The 15,960-nt window shown below is 41.7% G+C and overlaps 1 protein-coding gene across 1 annotated transcript in view; it reads right to left on the reverse strand.

Annotated features, from left to right (window-relative positions):
- The window catches only part of HTATSF1 (HIV-1 Tat specific factor 1), a 47,486-nt gene extending 35,036 nt beyond the window's left edge, over positions 1-12,450 (reverse strand). Inside the window, exons 1-2 of the mRNA XM_030209884.1 lie at positions 12,169-12,450; positions 63-279 (exon numbers count right to left, since the gene is read on the reverse strand). Of these exons, the coding sequence (XP_030065744.1) occupies positions 63-279; positions 12,169-12,321 (370 nt within the window). The 5' untranslated portion in view covers positions 12,322-12,450. The remainder of the gene's footprint in view (positions 1-62; positions 280-12,168) is intronic.
- Positions 12,451-15,960: the final 3,510 nt, after the last annotated feature.

Raw genomic sequence — 15,960 nt, forward strand, 5'->3', positions numbered from 1 at the left:
TTTCTAGAAGTATAAGCATAAGAGCAACTGCGACTCCAGTGAAGCTCTGAGGAAGCCTTTACCTGGCTCCAATTTTCTTTTTTCTGCTTTTGATTTCTGTTCTGTCTGTTGAGAAGGCAATCTTTTATTGTTATCTGCAGTCTTTTTCTCTTCTCCAGGAAGCTTGGGGTTCACAGTGATTTCACTTTCTGCCTGTGCAGCAGGAGCAGAGGAGGAATTCACATCATCTACAGCAATGCCATAGTTTGCATGGTACAGTGCCAAGAAGTCCTCAGTCACCTTAAAGAAGAAGACAAAAATGTCAATTTTTTAATACACTCCTGATTTATTTAAGCCAAGTATGAAATCTTGGGTGAATCTCTTCATAAAGGCGGTCAATTAATCCCAATAAATAAAATAAATCTACTGATTTGAAGAAAATGCTCCCAATCAACAGAGGTACTGGCCCAATTCACAGATCTAGGTCAACAGTTACATGTGAACAGGTGATGTACTCAACACCCTCTTCCCCATTTATTTATTTATTGCATTTGTATCCCACATTTTCCCACCTTTTTGCAGGCTCAATGTGGCTTACATAGTGTTAGCCGATTCCGGTTTGAACAAATACAGGTATGAACAATACAAGGTGAAATTGTGGTAGAATGGGTTACATGTATGGTAAATACAATTGGAGGAACTTAGAGAGGAAGAGTTAGGATATGTCCATTACGGTCTTTAGTTACGTTGTGTCACAGGTATCCAGGTTTTTTATGTTGGGTCGGTGGGATATGCTTTTCTGAACAGGTCTGTCTTTAGTACTTTCTGGAAATTTGGGTGGTCAAGTAGTTTTTACTACTTTTGGTAGTGTGTTCCATAGTTGTGCGTTTAAGTAGGAAAAGCTAGATGCATACGTGGATTTGTATTTGAGTCCTTTGATACTTGGGTAGTGGAGGTTTAGGTATGATCATGCTGATTTTATGGTGTTTCTGGTTGGCAGGTCGATGAGGTCTGTCATGTACCCCGGTGCTTCACCATAGATAATTTTGTGAACTGTCGTGCAGATTTTGAAAGCGATACGTTCCTTAATTGGAAGCCAGTGCAGTTTTTCTCGGAGTGGTTTGGTGCTGTCAAAATGCGTTTTTCCAAATATAAGCCTAGCTGCTGTGTTTTGGGCAGTCTGAAGTTTCTTTATAATTTGTTCTTTGCATCCTGCGTAGATTCCATTGCAGTAGTCTGCGTGGCTTAGTACCATTGACTGTATCAGGCTGCAAAATATTTCCCTTGGGAAGAATGGTCTCACGTGTTTGAGTTTCAACATTGAGAGAAACATTTTCTGTATGGTGAATTTAGCTTGGGTCTCTAGTGAGAGGTTTCAGTCGATTGTTACTCCAAGGATTTTCAGGCTGTCTGATATAGGGAGGGTGTATTCTGAGGTGTTAATGTTTGTGGGTTTGTATGTGTTGTATTGGGATGAGATGATGAGACAGTGTGTTTTTTTCTGTGTTGAGTTTTAGTTGGAATGCATTTGCCCACGAGTTCATGATGTCTAGGCTGAGCTTGATTTCATTGGTGATTTCTGTCAGATCATGTTTGTAGGGGATGTATAATGTAATGTCATCAGCGTAGATAAATGGGTTAAGGCCTTGGGTGGATAAGGTCTTGGCTAGTGGGACCATCATGAGGTTGAAAAGGATCGGTGATAGTGGTGACCCTTGCGGTACTCCGCAGTCTGGTTTCCAGGGTGACGATATGTTTGTGCTTGATTTCACTTGGTATGTTCTGGTGGTTAAAAAAAAACCCCTTGATCCAATTGAGAGTTTTGCCACCGATTCCAAAGTAATCTAAGAGTCTTAGTAGTATGTTATGGTTAACCATGTCGTACGCACTGGACATGTCAAATTGGAGAAGGAGAATGCTATTGCCTATGGCTATCTCCTGCTTGAATTTAGTTAGGAGAGTAAGTAGTACTGTTTCAGTGCTGTGTAGGGGTCAAAATCCTGATTGTGACTCATGTAGAATAGTGAATTTGTTCATGTAGTCATTGAGTTGTTTGGTCACCAGTCCTTCCATTAGTTTGACTGCTAATGGGATAGATGCCACTGAGCGGTAGTTAGTGATATCGTTTGTTTTTTTCCTTGGTGTCTTTTGGTATTGGGGTGAGCAGGATGTTGCCTTAATCTTTAGGAAAAATACCCTGCTGAAGCATGAAGTTTAAGTGGGATGTGAGATCTGTTATGAAGCGGTGGGGAGCAGATTGTATTAGGTAGCTGGGGCAGGTGTCCAATTGACAGTGGCTGTTGGGAGTATCGTTTAATCGCCTGGGTGACTGTGTCGGCACTGAGGGGGGCGAAATTTGACCATGTTCGGTCTGCAGGGTATTCACTGGGGGTTGGGTCTAGCCCATTCATGAAGTTTTCTATGTCCGTGTTGTCCTCAGTTAGAGTTTTGTGTAGGTTGACAATTTTTTCATAAAAATATTTGGCAAGATTGTCTGCAGATGGGATGTCAGTGTTGGTTGTTATGACCAGTGTTGTATCTAGTAATTTGTTCATGAGATGGTATAGTTTCTTCGTGTTTTTGTAATCCGGCCCAATTTTAGTTTTGTAGTATGACCTTTTGGTCTGTCTTATTGCGTATTTGTATTTCCTTTGTATTTGTTTCCATGCATTGAGTGTGTGTTCATTCTTTATTTTTTTCCATGCACGTTCCAGTTTCCTTGATTGTGTTTTTAGTTTTTTCAATTCTTCGCTGAACCATGGTATCGAGTTGTGTCTACGTGAAGTTCTTGTTTGTAAGGGTGCTATTCCATCTAATATGTGTCAGCATCTTTTGTCCCATTCTGAGAGGTAGTATATGGAGTTCTCCCAGGACAGGTCTGAGAATCAATATGGTCCAATATCTCTTCTTTCTTATTTTACTAGTGGCCTAAAGGTACTGCCCCCTTCTCTGCAGGATCATGGCTGCTACATGCGCCACTTGTCTGATTTTCTCCTCACTCCTTTTTTGGTGATTCTTCTGTCTCAGGGATGGGCAACCACGGTCCTCCAGGGCCACAACCCAGTCAGCTTTTCAAGATTTTCACAATGAATATGCATATCTCTTTGTATACAATGGAAGCAGCATATGCAAATCAATCTCATGCATGTTCATTGTGGAAATCCTGAAAATCCGACTGGGTTGTGGCCCTCAAGGACTGTGGTTGTCCACCCCTGCTCTATCTGGACTGGCTTGGCAGGACTCAAAGAAAGAGATTAATTAGGTAAGCCTAACTGAATCTTCCTCTCTGCCCTTGTCAGACCAAAAGGATGTTCAAAACTACCTCCTACACTAAGTGGGCAACAAAACTTTAGTAAATCAGTTCCTTATGGTGCCTCTGCTAATCATGACAGAAGTCAATACTCTCCCCTTCCCAAAGCACGTTCTCAGCTGTGTGACAGCACTCTCTGGTCTAGATAAGTGAAGCAAAGAGGCAATAGCCTCTTTGTTTCACCTATCAGTCTGTCTGTTTCTCTCATAAATCCCACCCATCCTTCTCCCAGGGCCAGATGCACTAAACTTAACGAGCCATTAATGAGCAAGTAGTAAACCCTGGCATGCACTAAAGGCCATTTTCCGGTAGCAGCTAACGAAAACAGAATGCAGATGATCCAAAGGCTATTGCAAGGCTATTATAATGAGATGCACTAGGGTTTCTGATCCCCTTACCGTGAAAAAACCTAACGGGAGGTCTGCACCTCTCGATGGGCCAAATTGGAAGAAAAAAATGTTGTCAGGGACGTCCTTTTTGGACGTCTTTCACCGGGAAAAAAACCCCACTCCAAAAACGTTCTTTTTGGACATCCTTCTAAAAACTTGTGCCGCACGAAAGGAAGACGCCGCGCCGCTCACCCCCTCCACGGCTCTCAGCTGGGTGAAGGACATTCAAAAAGGACGTTTTTATTATTGCGGGGTGGGGGTGGGGGACGTCCAAAAAGGACGTCCCTGATAAGCACTTGGCTTTCTTTTTTTTTTCCCTTCTGCTGCCCCCCCCCCCCCCCCCAGGTCACCGTTGCTGCTCCCCCCTGCATTGAAATCATAGCTTCCCGTAGCCCCGGCCTCCCCGCCATCCTCCGCGCACCGGGGCCGCATGAGATAAATTTGTATGCAGGGAAAGCAATGCATACAAATCAATCTCATGAATATTCACTGCAGATATCCTGAAAACCTGGGACAGGTTTGGAACTACAGATTTAACACCTTGAAGGGCAAAATCAAAAGTTTAAACAAGCATTTACTGGGAGCCAATGTAATTGACTCAATAGCAGCTGGGTGCTTTCCTACCAGCTGCTGCATTTTGAATAATCTGGAAATTCTTTCTATATCTTACCTGTAGACCCATATATAAAAACACTGTAATAATTCACAGAATTTAATAATAAAGACTGTATATAATTCATAATACTTTTTCATCCAGAAATGGTTCCAACTGGCCTGCCATGAGTGGGAAAGCACGGGGTACAAATGTAACAAAAAAAATTATCTTTAACATAAAAAATGCATTTTTAATAACAGAATTCACCTGTTCTCTCCCAATCAGTTCTTGATCTAAAACAACCTCTAAAGACCTAACTGACTGAATCCAAGGGACACCCTAATCCAACCTCAGCGAGATTAACAGGTCAGCCTTTCTAATACCCATGAACAGGTAGTTTTAGAGGTATTGACCACTAAATCACACCTGTCAACCACTTTCTCACCTTCTCCAAACAGACATGCAACCTTTCCATAGCTTGATTTCTATCAACAACAAGCAGCAGCATTAACTGATTATTATCTGCACAAATTTCAGTCATGTACATAAACATCGAAAATAAACGGTGAAAGTTTGGAGCACTGAGGGATGCCCCATCTTCAGGAACATTGGTCTGATCAATAACCTGTAAGCCAAACTCAAAAATTCCACCCCCCCCCCCCTTCAAAAAAGCCAACTCATGTTGCTCCTGAGTCTGTCCTCTTCCACCTTAATTTTATGCCCCCTCATTCCAGCGCTTCCTTTCAATTGAAAGAGACTTGCCTTCTGTGTATTAGTGTCATAGAGGTATTTTAACTAGAGAGTTGCACGGGGACAGAAATCTTACCCATCCCCGCCCATCCCTGCTGGAATCTTACCGTCCCCACTGGAATCTTACCCATCCCCACAAAAATGTAACTCATCCTAACCCGTCCCTGCAAGAATTTAACCCACCCCCACAAGAATTTAATGGTACATAAAAGAAAATTCCGGTCAGTTCCCTCAGTCTCTCTCTGGATTTGAGCCACAGCACTCTAGGCAAGGAAGGAATAGAAGTTGAAACTTGGAACACTCTGGTGTGCACATGTAAGATTTGACTCTGATTTATTGGCACTGTGTGCTGAGAGATCACCACATGCACGCGACAGTAGGTCAGGTGACATCCGATGTTCATGTCTGTGTCAGAGCTGAGGTCTATGCATCAGTCTGGGAATAAAGAGGATTAATTGTAACATAGTGACAGCAAATAAAGACCTGGACGGTCCATCCAGTCTGCCCAATAGTCACACTCATTATCAATTCATGATTAAATCAACGAGTGTGATATTATATACTTGATTATGTTCTTTCTTTTGTGTTTCTGGAACATAGACCATAGAAGTCTATCTTGCCCTATCCTTATGTTCCAACTGCTGGAGTTGCTGTTGAAGCCCACTCCAGTTAATTCGTCTTCTCATTTGTGGGACACCGACCATAAAAATCTGTCCAGCACTGTCCTTATGTTCCAGCCACTGAAGTTGCTGTCTAAGCCCTTTCCAGCCCATCCTAAACCAGATTGCCATGTATGAGACACAGACCATACAAATCTGCCCGGTATCAGCCCTAGTTCATCACAGCCAGAGTTGCCATCTAAGCGTCACTTGACACATCCACACACATGCAGCCATTTAAGGTTAGGTTTTTTTATTACTTCCATTTTCTAATTAGAGATCCTCTGTGTTCATCCCATGCCTTTTTGAATTCCGTCATCATTTGTGTCTCTACCACCTCCTTAATGGAAGACTTTCCACATTTGTGCTCTTAAAGCAAGGAAGAAGAGGATGAGGAGGAGACAGCACTCAAATAACTTGGTACTCGGTAGATGAGAGGCTGGTGCAGGTGCAGCTTACACTTCCACGGGAACCCCGTAGGAACTGCTTCCGTCCCTGCGGGAACCCCGCAAACCCCATTCCCGTGCAGCTCTCTAATTTCAACATCCTTATCGTATTCTATTCCTGTTATTTATATCCTGTCTAAATCAACCTGGAATCAAGGCGGGTTACATCCAACCCCCCCCCCCCCCCCCAAATCAACTAATATAACAACAATCATGTACTATTAATCTTCCATTCTGCTAAATAGGTAAGTTTTTAGCGCTTTCCTAAACATCATGTAATTAGGAAGCATCTGCATTTGAACTGGAAAAGAATTCCAAATCCTACTAGACTGATAGTTAAATGAACTTTCATGAATGCGTTTATAGCGAACCTAAGATACAGAAGGACTACCCAGTCTTAATAGAGATTCAAAGAAAGAGGCAGAACAAACAGTAGAAAAAGTAATTAACTGGACTATAATTTGAGGGCAGCAACCATTAATTATTGTAATGACCTAACATGCTACCTTAAATTCAATATGAGCATCAATTGGCAGCCAATGCAAATCCCTCAATAACGGGGTCACATGGTCAAATTTTTTACAACCAAAAATCATTCTTCCAGCCCTAGTCTGCCAAAGTTGAATTCTATTTCTAATCTTATGGGCAATTTCCATATACAAAACACTGCAATAGTCCACCTGAGACACCAACACTGCCTGAACCACCAGACGAAAACGCTCTGGATAAAAAAAAAAGGATCTTACAGATCTTAATTGGCGAAATGTAACAAAACATTTTTTACTATCTGTTTTTCCATTGTCAATTGAGAGTCCAACATAACCCCCAATGCCTTAGCTGATGTCACATAATCAATCTGTTCACCTAATGTTAGCCTTAGGTATTTAGGAACTTTAACAAAGAAATTATTAAATTATAATAAACTAGATTTTTATTATTGAGTTTTAATAAGTTATTAGTTGCCCAAGCCTGAACTTTCTCAATACATTCCAATATCAGAATATTGGAGGCCTCAATATTCAAATACAATGGAACTAAAAATGTCATCAACATAGGAAAATAGAAAATATTTAGGCGATTCCAATAAAGATCCCACTGTGCTCATAAAGATATTAAAGAAAATTGGTGACACCTTTCTTCCTAAGTATACATACTGAGATCTCTAAGCCTGTCCCCATACGCTTTATGACAAAGACCTTCTTGAAAGAGGGCACAGAAAACTAAATATATAATCTTATCTTTACCCGCCATAACAGGTAACCAATGTGATTCTCTAATGGATTGATGATTTTTTTTTATTAAATAACCAACAGCCAGCTACATTTTACACCAATTGCAATCTTTTCAGCAGGTATTTAGGCAAATCACAATAAAGTGACTTGCATCAATCCAATCTTGATGTCACAAAAGCATGAAAAGTTGCCAAATCCTTGTGATCTAATAAAGCTCTCATCTTCTCAAAAGCCTTAAATCTGAAAAAGAGGCCCGTTTATTAATAATTTTTCAGTAATGCCGGCCTCATTCAACAAAGGCTTTATCATTAAATTGCTCTGATTAGGCAAAAAACATCTAGAATATGTTTTCTCCAAGTTCAACTGGGCCTCCTGAAACCAAATAAACAACTCAGTAGGCCACTTAATCAAAGTTTCACAGCCTCCTCTTGTGTTTTCCCACCTCTATGCACATCATCAGCACATAAGAGATTCCAAAACTACCCTTAATACCAACAACAGGACTCCGATATAAATTAAATAATAACAGACATTATTGAACTTTGTGGAAGACCACAGCCCAATTAGATCCTTTTTGAGAAATTCTCATTCCAATATACCATTTGGGAACACTGGGTCAAGAAAGAATGAAACCATTTTAATGCAGCCCCACCCATACCCAGAGACTCTCTGAATCAACGATTGATTTATGGTATCAAAAGCCAATGTAAGATTGAATAATATCAACAGGACATCCTTTCCCTTATTCCACCTTAATCTGATGTCATTAACTAAAGAAATTAGAATAGTTTTGGTACTGTTTTTTTTCGGAAACTTGATTGATGTGGGTTAAGGGCCCTGACCCCTTCACAAATTCCAACAAGTGCTTACAAACACATTTTTCAACACAGTTACTCAAAAAAGGCAGTTGAGAGACTGGCTTGCAGGAGGATTATAATAAATTAATAAACAAAAATCTAATCCCATCCTCAATATGGTCAGCATCAACAAGCACTGGTCTTTACCTAGCGCAGACAGCATCGATAAGCTGTCCTTTCTGGCCACAGATCCCATGTTGACTTTAAACAATTTTATCAATTACTGCACATGCACATTTACTAGAAGAAAATTTCCTGGATTATTATACATTTACAGAAATATACTTTGTTGGTTAATTTTCACTCAAACGCCTTTGATGCAGGATTAATAGCGTTAACGCACTTTCACTACCTGCCTTTGGCTTGGGCTCCATCTCATCTGCTGTCTCTACCATTTTGACAGCTGTGCTCTAGACAACTATGTACAGTGGTGATGTTTCTTCTATGAAGGCACAGGAATTAATGCTAAATAGCTGATATTTCAGTGAACATCGCCTTGAGTGAATCTCTTCATAAAGGCGGTTAATAAATCTCAATAAAGAAATAAATAGCCAAAATGGGAAAATGCAATCTAAGAATTTCAAAGGCATGTTGCTCTTAATTATTAAAAGAAACACTCCACCAAACTTCTTGAAGCTTCATTACCCCTAAAAGATCAAGTGAAGAAAACATGTAAAACTGTACCTTCACGTGACATTGTGTTTACACAATGGTGTCTGCTGATGCTGCCAGGGTACATCAGAAACATAAGAGGCTTGGAACTGGCAAGCATCACAATTGAGAATCATAGCGTAACTGAGAGCATCTGTCATTAAAAATAAACTGGAATTCAGCTATTGATACTGTGTTATCTCCATCACAGCGCAAATGCAGAGCCTAAAGCCAATAAAAATAGCAGAACTACTCAGTCCTCCTTGTGTTCTGTGCAAAGAAAGCAAAATCCAAGCCGATGGATGCTCACTTTTCCCTTTCAACGACAGCACACTGCTTTCCCACCGTTTGTTCAAAAGAACCTGATGGACATTAGGAATTAAAAGTAGAAAAAAATCCAAAGTTGCCAGCAGACTGCCAACAATCCATATGTATACTCATGAAATTAGAGGAGTTTGTGACTTCAGACATGTATTTTTATTTTTTTGTTACACTTGTACCCCGCGCTTTCCCACTCATGGCAGGCTCAATGCGGCTTACGTGGGGCAATGGAGGGTTAAGTGACTTTGCCCAGAGTCACAAGGAGCTGCCTGTGCCTGAAGTAGGAATCGAACTCAGTTCCTCAGTTCCCCAGGAACTAAGTCCACCATCCTAACCACTAGGCCACTCCTCCATCATTCAATCATTAATACGTAAAACATACACAAATAAAGAATGCTCTCAGAAGCAGGCTAACATTAAGATCACATACCGTGACTGAAGTACTGAAGATACGCACATAAAGTCAAAGTTTCAAATCAGAATTATAAACAGTAGTATAGAGTGTCTCATGTCGTTCTTGGAAAACCCCAGCCAGTCTGGTCTTTAGGATATGTACGATGAATAATATCTATGAAATAGGTTTACATGCAATGAAGGAAGGGCATGCAAATCTACCCTACAATGGCAAAAGGAAGCAAGTGATTCAGTAAAAATAGGCACTTGCTTCTTTTTGCTATTACAGGGCAGAAATCTCACAAATATTCATTGTGGATATTCTGCCTAGGAGGTACTCCAAGAATGATTTGATAAACACCAACATAGTAGGCAAGGACAGTAAGGACCAATTATCTGTCCTGTTACTGTAGTCTACATTATTACAAATACTACATGTTTCAGCTGCCAGAAGTGTGACCACTTGCAGAAGGCCACCATTCTTTTTCCAAGCTACTTTTTTTTTTTTTTTTTTTAACTGTCTTCCTCTTTCATTTTCTACCATCCTAAGCAGATGAACACCTGTAACCTCATACTTAATCCAACACTCAGCAACACCTTCACAACCCCCCGCCTTTACCATCAAGCTTTGTAATAAATTCAACAGCTACCAAAACTAGCAAAGCTGCTGATCAAACATATAACTGCCTAGGTCTCATAATCTTGCTGATATCTGGCCACCACAAACCTGTCATAACCCAGATGGTTACTATTTGTTCCCATCCAGCTAGGCCATGGCCTGCAGCGTCACCAGCTCAAAGTTTCCTTTATCTGTGACTTACTTTACCTTATCACTTGTCCCCTTGCTTCTGCTCTAGAGTGTGTTTTGTTTGTAATACTAAAACTTCCTAACCACCTTCTTACCTTTCATGTTCTTGACTACCATCACCACTGCCAATAGACTATTCTAGACATCTATCACCTTCTCAGTAAAAAAGTATTTTCTGCTTTTCCTGAACCTTCCACCCTGCAATTTTAGATCATGAACCCATGTCCTGAAGTTGCAAACATTTCTTACTTTCCTCAAAACACTGCCACTATAAAATAAAGTTTTAGTTAAGAACTGGCAATATGAAACACAGATTCCACTTAACAATGCAAACATGTCAGTACAAATAATATTTAACATACTTGCCCATATCAGATATTTTTCAATTACTACATTTAGAGAAGAAAATGTGTGCAGCCTTTTCTCCTTCATAGAACTAACTTTGGGCCTCTTATCAAGCTGCACTAGTGGTTCCCAGTGCAACAATGCCAACACTCTGAAGGGGCTCCGTCGGCATTGCCACGTGGCAACTCTAGTGCGGCTTGATAAAAGAGGTCTATTGTATTCTACATCTGAGCTAGCACACCTCAGGCTCAAGCGCAACAGGCAGAACTATCCCATTTCTAAAGACAATCGAGCAGCTCAATGCCCAACTGAAAATAAAACAAGTTTAAAAGTCTATGGTACCCACCAACCAATAATTCCAGATATTTGCCACAATTGTCCAGACAGGTTTGACACCACTGTCACACAGTGCACGAGGTCAGTAAAAGGATGCAGTAAGAGGTCAGTAAAAGGATGGAGTAAGAGGTGAAGAGTTAAAAATGAAAAGGAATAACCTAAGATTGTGCATACCTGAATTTTGTATGAATTGTTATAGAAAACCTTACAATAGGGTAGCAAGCGCTCAGTGTCTGCCCCCTTATATTTTATTATACCTCTGAAGTATGTTTAATGCTGCTCTCTAGGAGTAGCCTAGTGGTTAGTGCAGTGGACTTTGATCCTGTGGAACTGAGTTCGATTCCCACTGGAGCTCCTTGTGACTCTGGGCAAGTCACTTAACTCTCTATTGCCCCTGGTATAAAATAAGTACCTGAATATATGTAAACCGCTTTGAATGCAGTTGCGAAAGGTGGTATATCAAGCCCCATTTCCCTTCCCTTTCCCTTACAAATAAACAGTTAAAATTCAGAAAAACAGTAATCTTGTAGATTTTGAAGTGCAGGGTCTTGGCTCCCTGTCAGATAATCAAGCCTGACTCCTGTGTGGCAGGCAGGGATACTCACCATACAACTTCCTAACCTTTTCCTTACCTTTCACGTTCTGACTGCTAATACGCTATTCAGACATCTACCACCTTCTCAGTAAGGTAGTTTCTCATGCTTTCACGGAACCTTCCACCCTACAACTTTAGATCATGAACCCATTTCCAGAAATTACAGAGATGAAAGTATAGCGTAAGTGTAACTTCTGTCCTTTAAATTGTTCTTATTTGTCACAACTGTCTTAGAGTGCGTACGGTCAACAACAGGATGGAGAAAGAAGTGAAACGTTAAAAATTAGAAGGAATAACCTAAGATCGTGCACGCCAAAAGAGTGTATCAACTGTTTCAGACAAAACTGTGACAGGCGTATCCCAAATCTCTAATACCCCGTAGAGTAAGTAACAAGCATCAAGACTGCACAGGTTAGATTGAGTCTTTCACATGAAATACCTAGGGCTCGCCCGCGGAAAACCCCATCAATAACCCACCATCCCTCCCTCCCTCCCTCTCTACCTTGGGGAACCAGGCCTTCTTGTCCAAGTTCCATTCGTACACGGTGCCATCAGAGGGGTCCACAAAGGTATAGGGATCGGGGCCTTCGTCTCGGTTCTCCCCATATATCTGCTGAAGCCTCAGTTGCTCGTGGAAGTCGTCATCCCCGCTCATGGCGCTCCTCCACTCCGAGACAGGAGGCTCCTAGCCCCCTTTCGGTCCGTCGTCACCAGTATAAACCTCCCACTCCCACTCCCGTCTCCCGCTACTCCGCACCAAGAGGTTTCATGGGGGTCGAGCCAGTGACCGGAAGGGAGGTACAGGTAGCGGAAACGGATTCACTACAGAGCATGCGCGGAAGAAGCGAAGATTCGTGTCGGCCATTTTGCTTATGGGTGGGGAAAGGCTGGTAATTGCCAAGAAGGTTTGATTGAGAACTGGAGACGCTAAGAGTGGGTTGAAGCCGGTAGGCGTAGCTTGCTGGCAGTAGGCGGAGCCACAAGTACACCCAAAACAACATCAAACGCTATTAAAAGATTATTAGAAATGATGGACTACTGCTTATGCATGGTCCATCTGTAAAAAGTCAAAAGCTGTTCCAGTTGGATAGGCAGTGCCTTAAAAGGCGGAGGACAAAACATTATTTTAAGTTTTTACTTTATTTGACAACTTTTAATTTATTTGAATGCGTCCCATATGTAGATATAAATATGAAATCAAAACTGAATTTCACTAAAGCAGCTTCAAACATTATTGTAGCTGGTGGGAACAGCAGTAATAAATGCTGTATTTTCTGCTCAGTAATACATGGCCAAATTTCAGTGAGGATGTCCTGTTTACTGATGGGTTCATCTTATTTATTGATTTGGATATACCTACCGCCTTTTTGAAGGAACTCACTCAAGGCAGTGTAGAGTAATAATAAATCAAACATGAGCAACAGATAATTGCAACAGTAAAAATATTCAAATAACAATACAAAGTATGGCATAGTATACACCTTTCAAAAAAATTCAAAACTGAACAGAGTATTAGAAATTAGAAACTATCAATAAAGAATCAATACTATGAATCTCACTAGCAGATTTGGCACTTATATCAATTATTTATATAATTGCCTCAAAATAGCCTCAAAAGCCCAGAGTACCTTTAAAATAGGACACCAACTGTAATGGCTAACATCATAGGCTCCTCCACCTTCCGAAAACACCTACAGAATAAAAACTTCCAAAAAACTTTTTAAAATGGAAGAAAAAAATCTGTAGTAAAAAATGGAAGAAGGGGTAATAACTTTTTATAATTTCTTGATTAAAGTGCACAAATCAGTACTTCATATTTTTTTTTTAATTACATTTGTACCCCACACTTTTTCCCACTCATGGCAGGCTCAATGTGGCTTACATGGGCAATGGAGGGTTAAGTGACTTGCCCAGAATCACAAGGAGCTACCTGTGCCTGAAGTGGGAATTGAACTCAGTTCCCCAGGACCAAAGTCCACCACCCTAACCACTAGGCCACTCCTCCTATAATAATGATGCAGGACTTGAAAAACTCATGTAGATGATGATATATAGTCAAGACAACAGAACAAAAAAAAACCCCCACCTTCTTAAAGACAACCTTTAGGTGGAAAATGGAATATCTGATGTTTCCCTCCTTTAATCAATGGTATATTATATAACCTTTGTTTAAATAATGGTTTACTTCGATCTATAACTTTCTCAATATAGCATCTCTTAAATCTAAGTGTTACTTAGCTTTAGATGAATGTATACATCATACTGATTCCATTATATCCACTAATATTTTTGACCACGAGGAATCCAAATCAGTTCTGGTCTTTCAATTATCTTAGATCCCCAAACCGGGTCTGTATAGCTATTCACAAAGAATAGTCTTCAAAATATATCTCTCGTATCTTCTTCAAAACGAATCACTCGATTTCTCAAGGAATATCACTCAATTTCTCGACAGTAAAGGGACACATCTATTTCGCTACTTCTTCAGGAGAAAGTTAACATAACAAATATCTGTTTTTCATTTCAATCTTTCAGTCAGGACCAGGGGCGTATCTGTAATGGGGCCACGGGGGCCAGGGCCCCCGTAGATTTGGCCCTGGACCCCCCTACCAACGGGCCTCACAACCCTCCTCCCGCCGCCAACCTGCCATCGCCTACCTGTGCTGGCGGGGGACCCCAACCCCCGCCAGCCGAAGCCATCGTCCTTCGTTTGTTTGTTTTGTTGTTTCTGAGTCTGACTCGTCTCTGACGTCCTGCACATACACAATGTGCAGGACGTGTGCAGGACGTCAGAGACGAGTTAGACTCAGAAAGAACAAATCAATGAAGGATGATGGCTTCGGCTGGTGGGGGTTGTTGGGGGTCCCCCGCCAGCACAGGTAAGCGACAGTGGGTGAGGGGTCAAGAGGGTTGTTTGGGGACAGTTGGAGGTGGTTCTGGCGGCAGCGGGTGGTGGCAATGGCGGCGGGGGCGGTGGCAATGGCGGCGGGGGTCACGGGGGGGCTAAAATGTGCCCCCTCACCTCGGCTCTGGACCCCCCTACCGGCGAAGTCCAGATACGCCCCTGGTCAGGACGACTCACACAGAAGAAACAGAATCCTAGGCTTCCACATTAGCTGCAGCAACGCCCCGGCCTGGAGACCGGCTGAGGAAGACTTTGGCTGGCGGGGGGGTTGGGGACCCCCGCTAGCACAGGTACCTGATGGCGGCGGTGGAGGGGGACTTGGAGGAAGGTTGGCAGCGATGGGAAGGGGGGTCGAAAGGTGGCGCGGGGGGGGGGTCCGCAGCGCTGGGGGGGGTAAAATGTGCCCCCTCCCCTCGGGCTCTGGCCCCCCTACCGCCGAAGTCTGGCTACACCCCTGGTGGAGTGTACTCTTTCTTTCAAATCTTTAGGGGATGTGAGGGGGTCAGTGACCACATGGAGAGTAAGGGGGCCAGTGGTCATTTGGTCATTTAGGGTACCTTTTTGCGATTTAGGGCTCCTTTTACAAAGCCACACTACTGATTCTGGCGCAGCAAATGCAATGAAGCCCATTCAATTCCTATAGGCTTTGTTGCATTTGCTGCACCAGAATCACTAGCAGAGCTTTGTAAAAGGAACCCTTAGTCGTGACTGAAACAGGTCTAGACCAAAACATTTAACTTTTAGCCCTGGATGTTTTTGCTTTGTTCCATTATGTCAGAAAAATGTCCGAGTTTTAGGAACACCCAAATGCCACCCCCAACATGCCCCATTGTGATTTGGGTGCACTGCATACGAACTGCATAGAAAAACATCTTTAAAATGGGTTTTGAAAATAGCGATTTGGATGTTTTGGCAAAAAAATCATCCATCTGTCACTTTGTGCCCCTTTATGGACATTTTTGTGTTTCGAAAATGAGCCCCTAAGTTATGTAAGCAACTGACAGGAAGTTGGGCACTCAACTTTATAAAATTAGGGGGACTGTCTCCTTTTGAGGAAGCAGTGATTGCACCCAAGCTAACCATATACATGAAAGCACTCATTAACTGCTTATTGCATTTTTGCAAAAGGGCCCCTTAGAGCTTTGCAATATAAGCAGGTCCTAAATGTTAAAAAAATAAATAAATAACAAGATGTCTATTACTCACTGATTGCAATCTTCAGAAATTAAGAGCTGCCAAAAATGTATAAATGAGTCTAATTTAATTAGCACACGATGGCTATACTAACCTTTTATCATGCATTTGCTTAAAAACATTAAAGCAACCTGGCAATCATATTTAATGAAGTAAGTGTACAAGTAGCAATTAAGCAACAGAATAAAAGCAGGA

Source organism: Microcaecilia unicolor, chromosome 7, assembly GCF_901765095.1.
Source record: "Microcaecilia unicolor chromosome 7, aMicUni1.1, whole genome shotgun sequence".
Classification (NCBI taxonomy): Eukaryota; Metazoa; Chordata; class Amphibia; order Gymnophiona; family Siphonopidae; genus Microcaecilia; species Microcaecilia unicolor.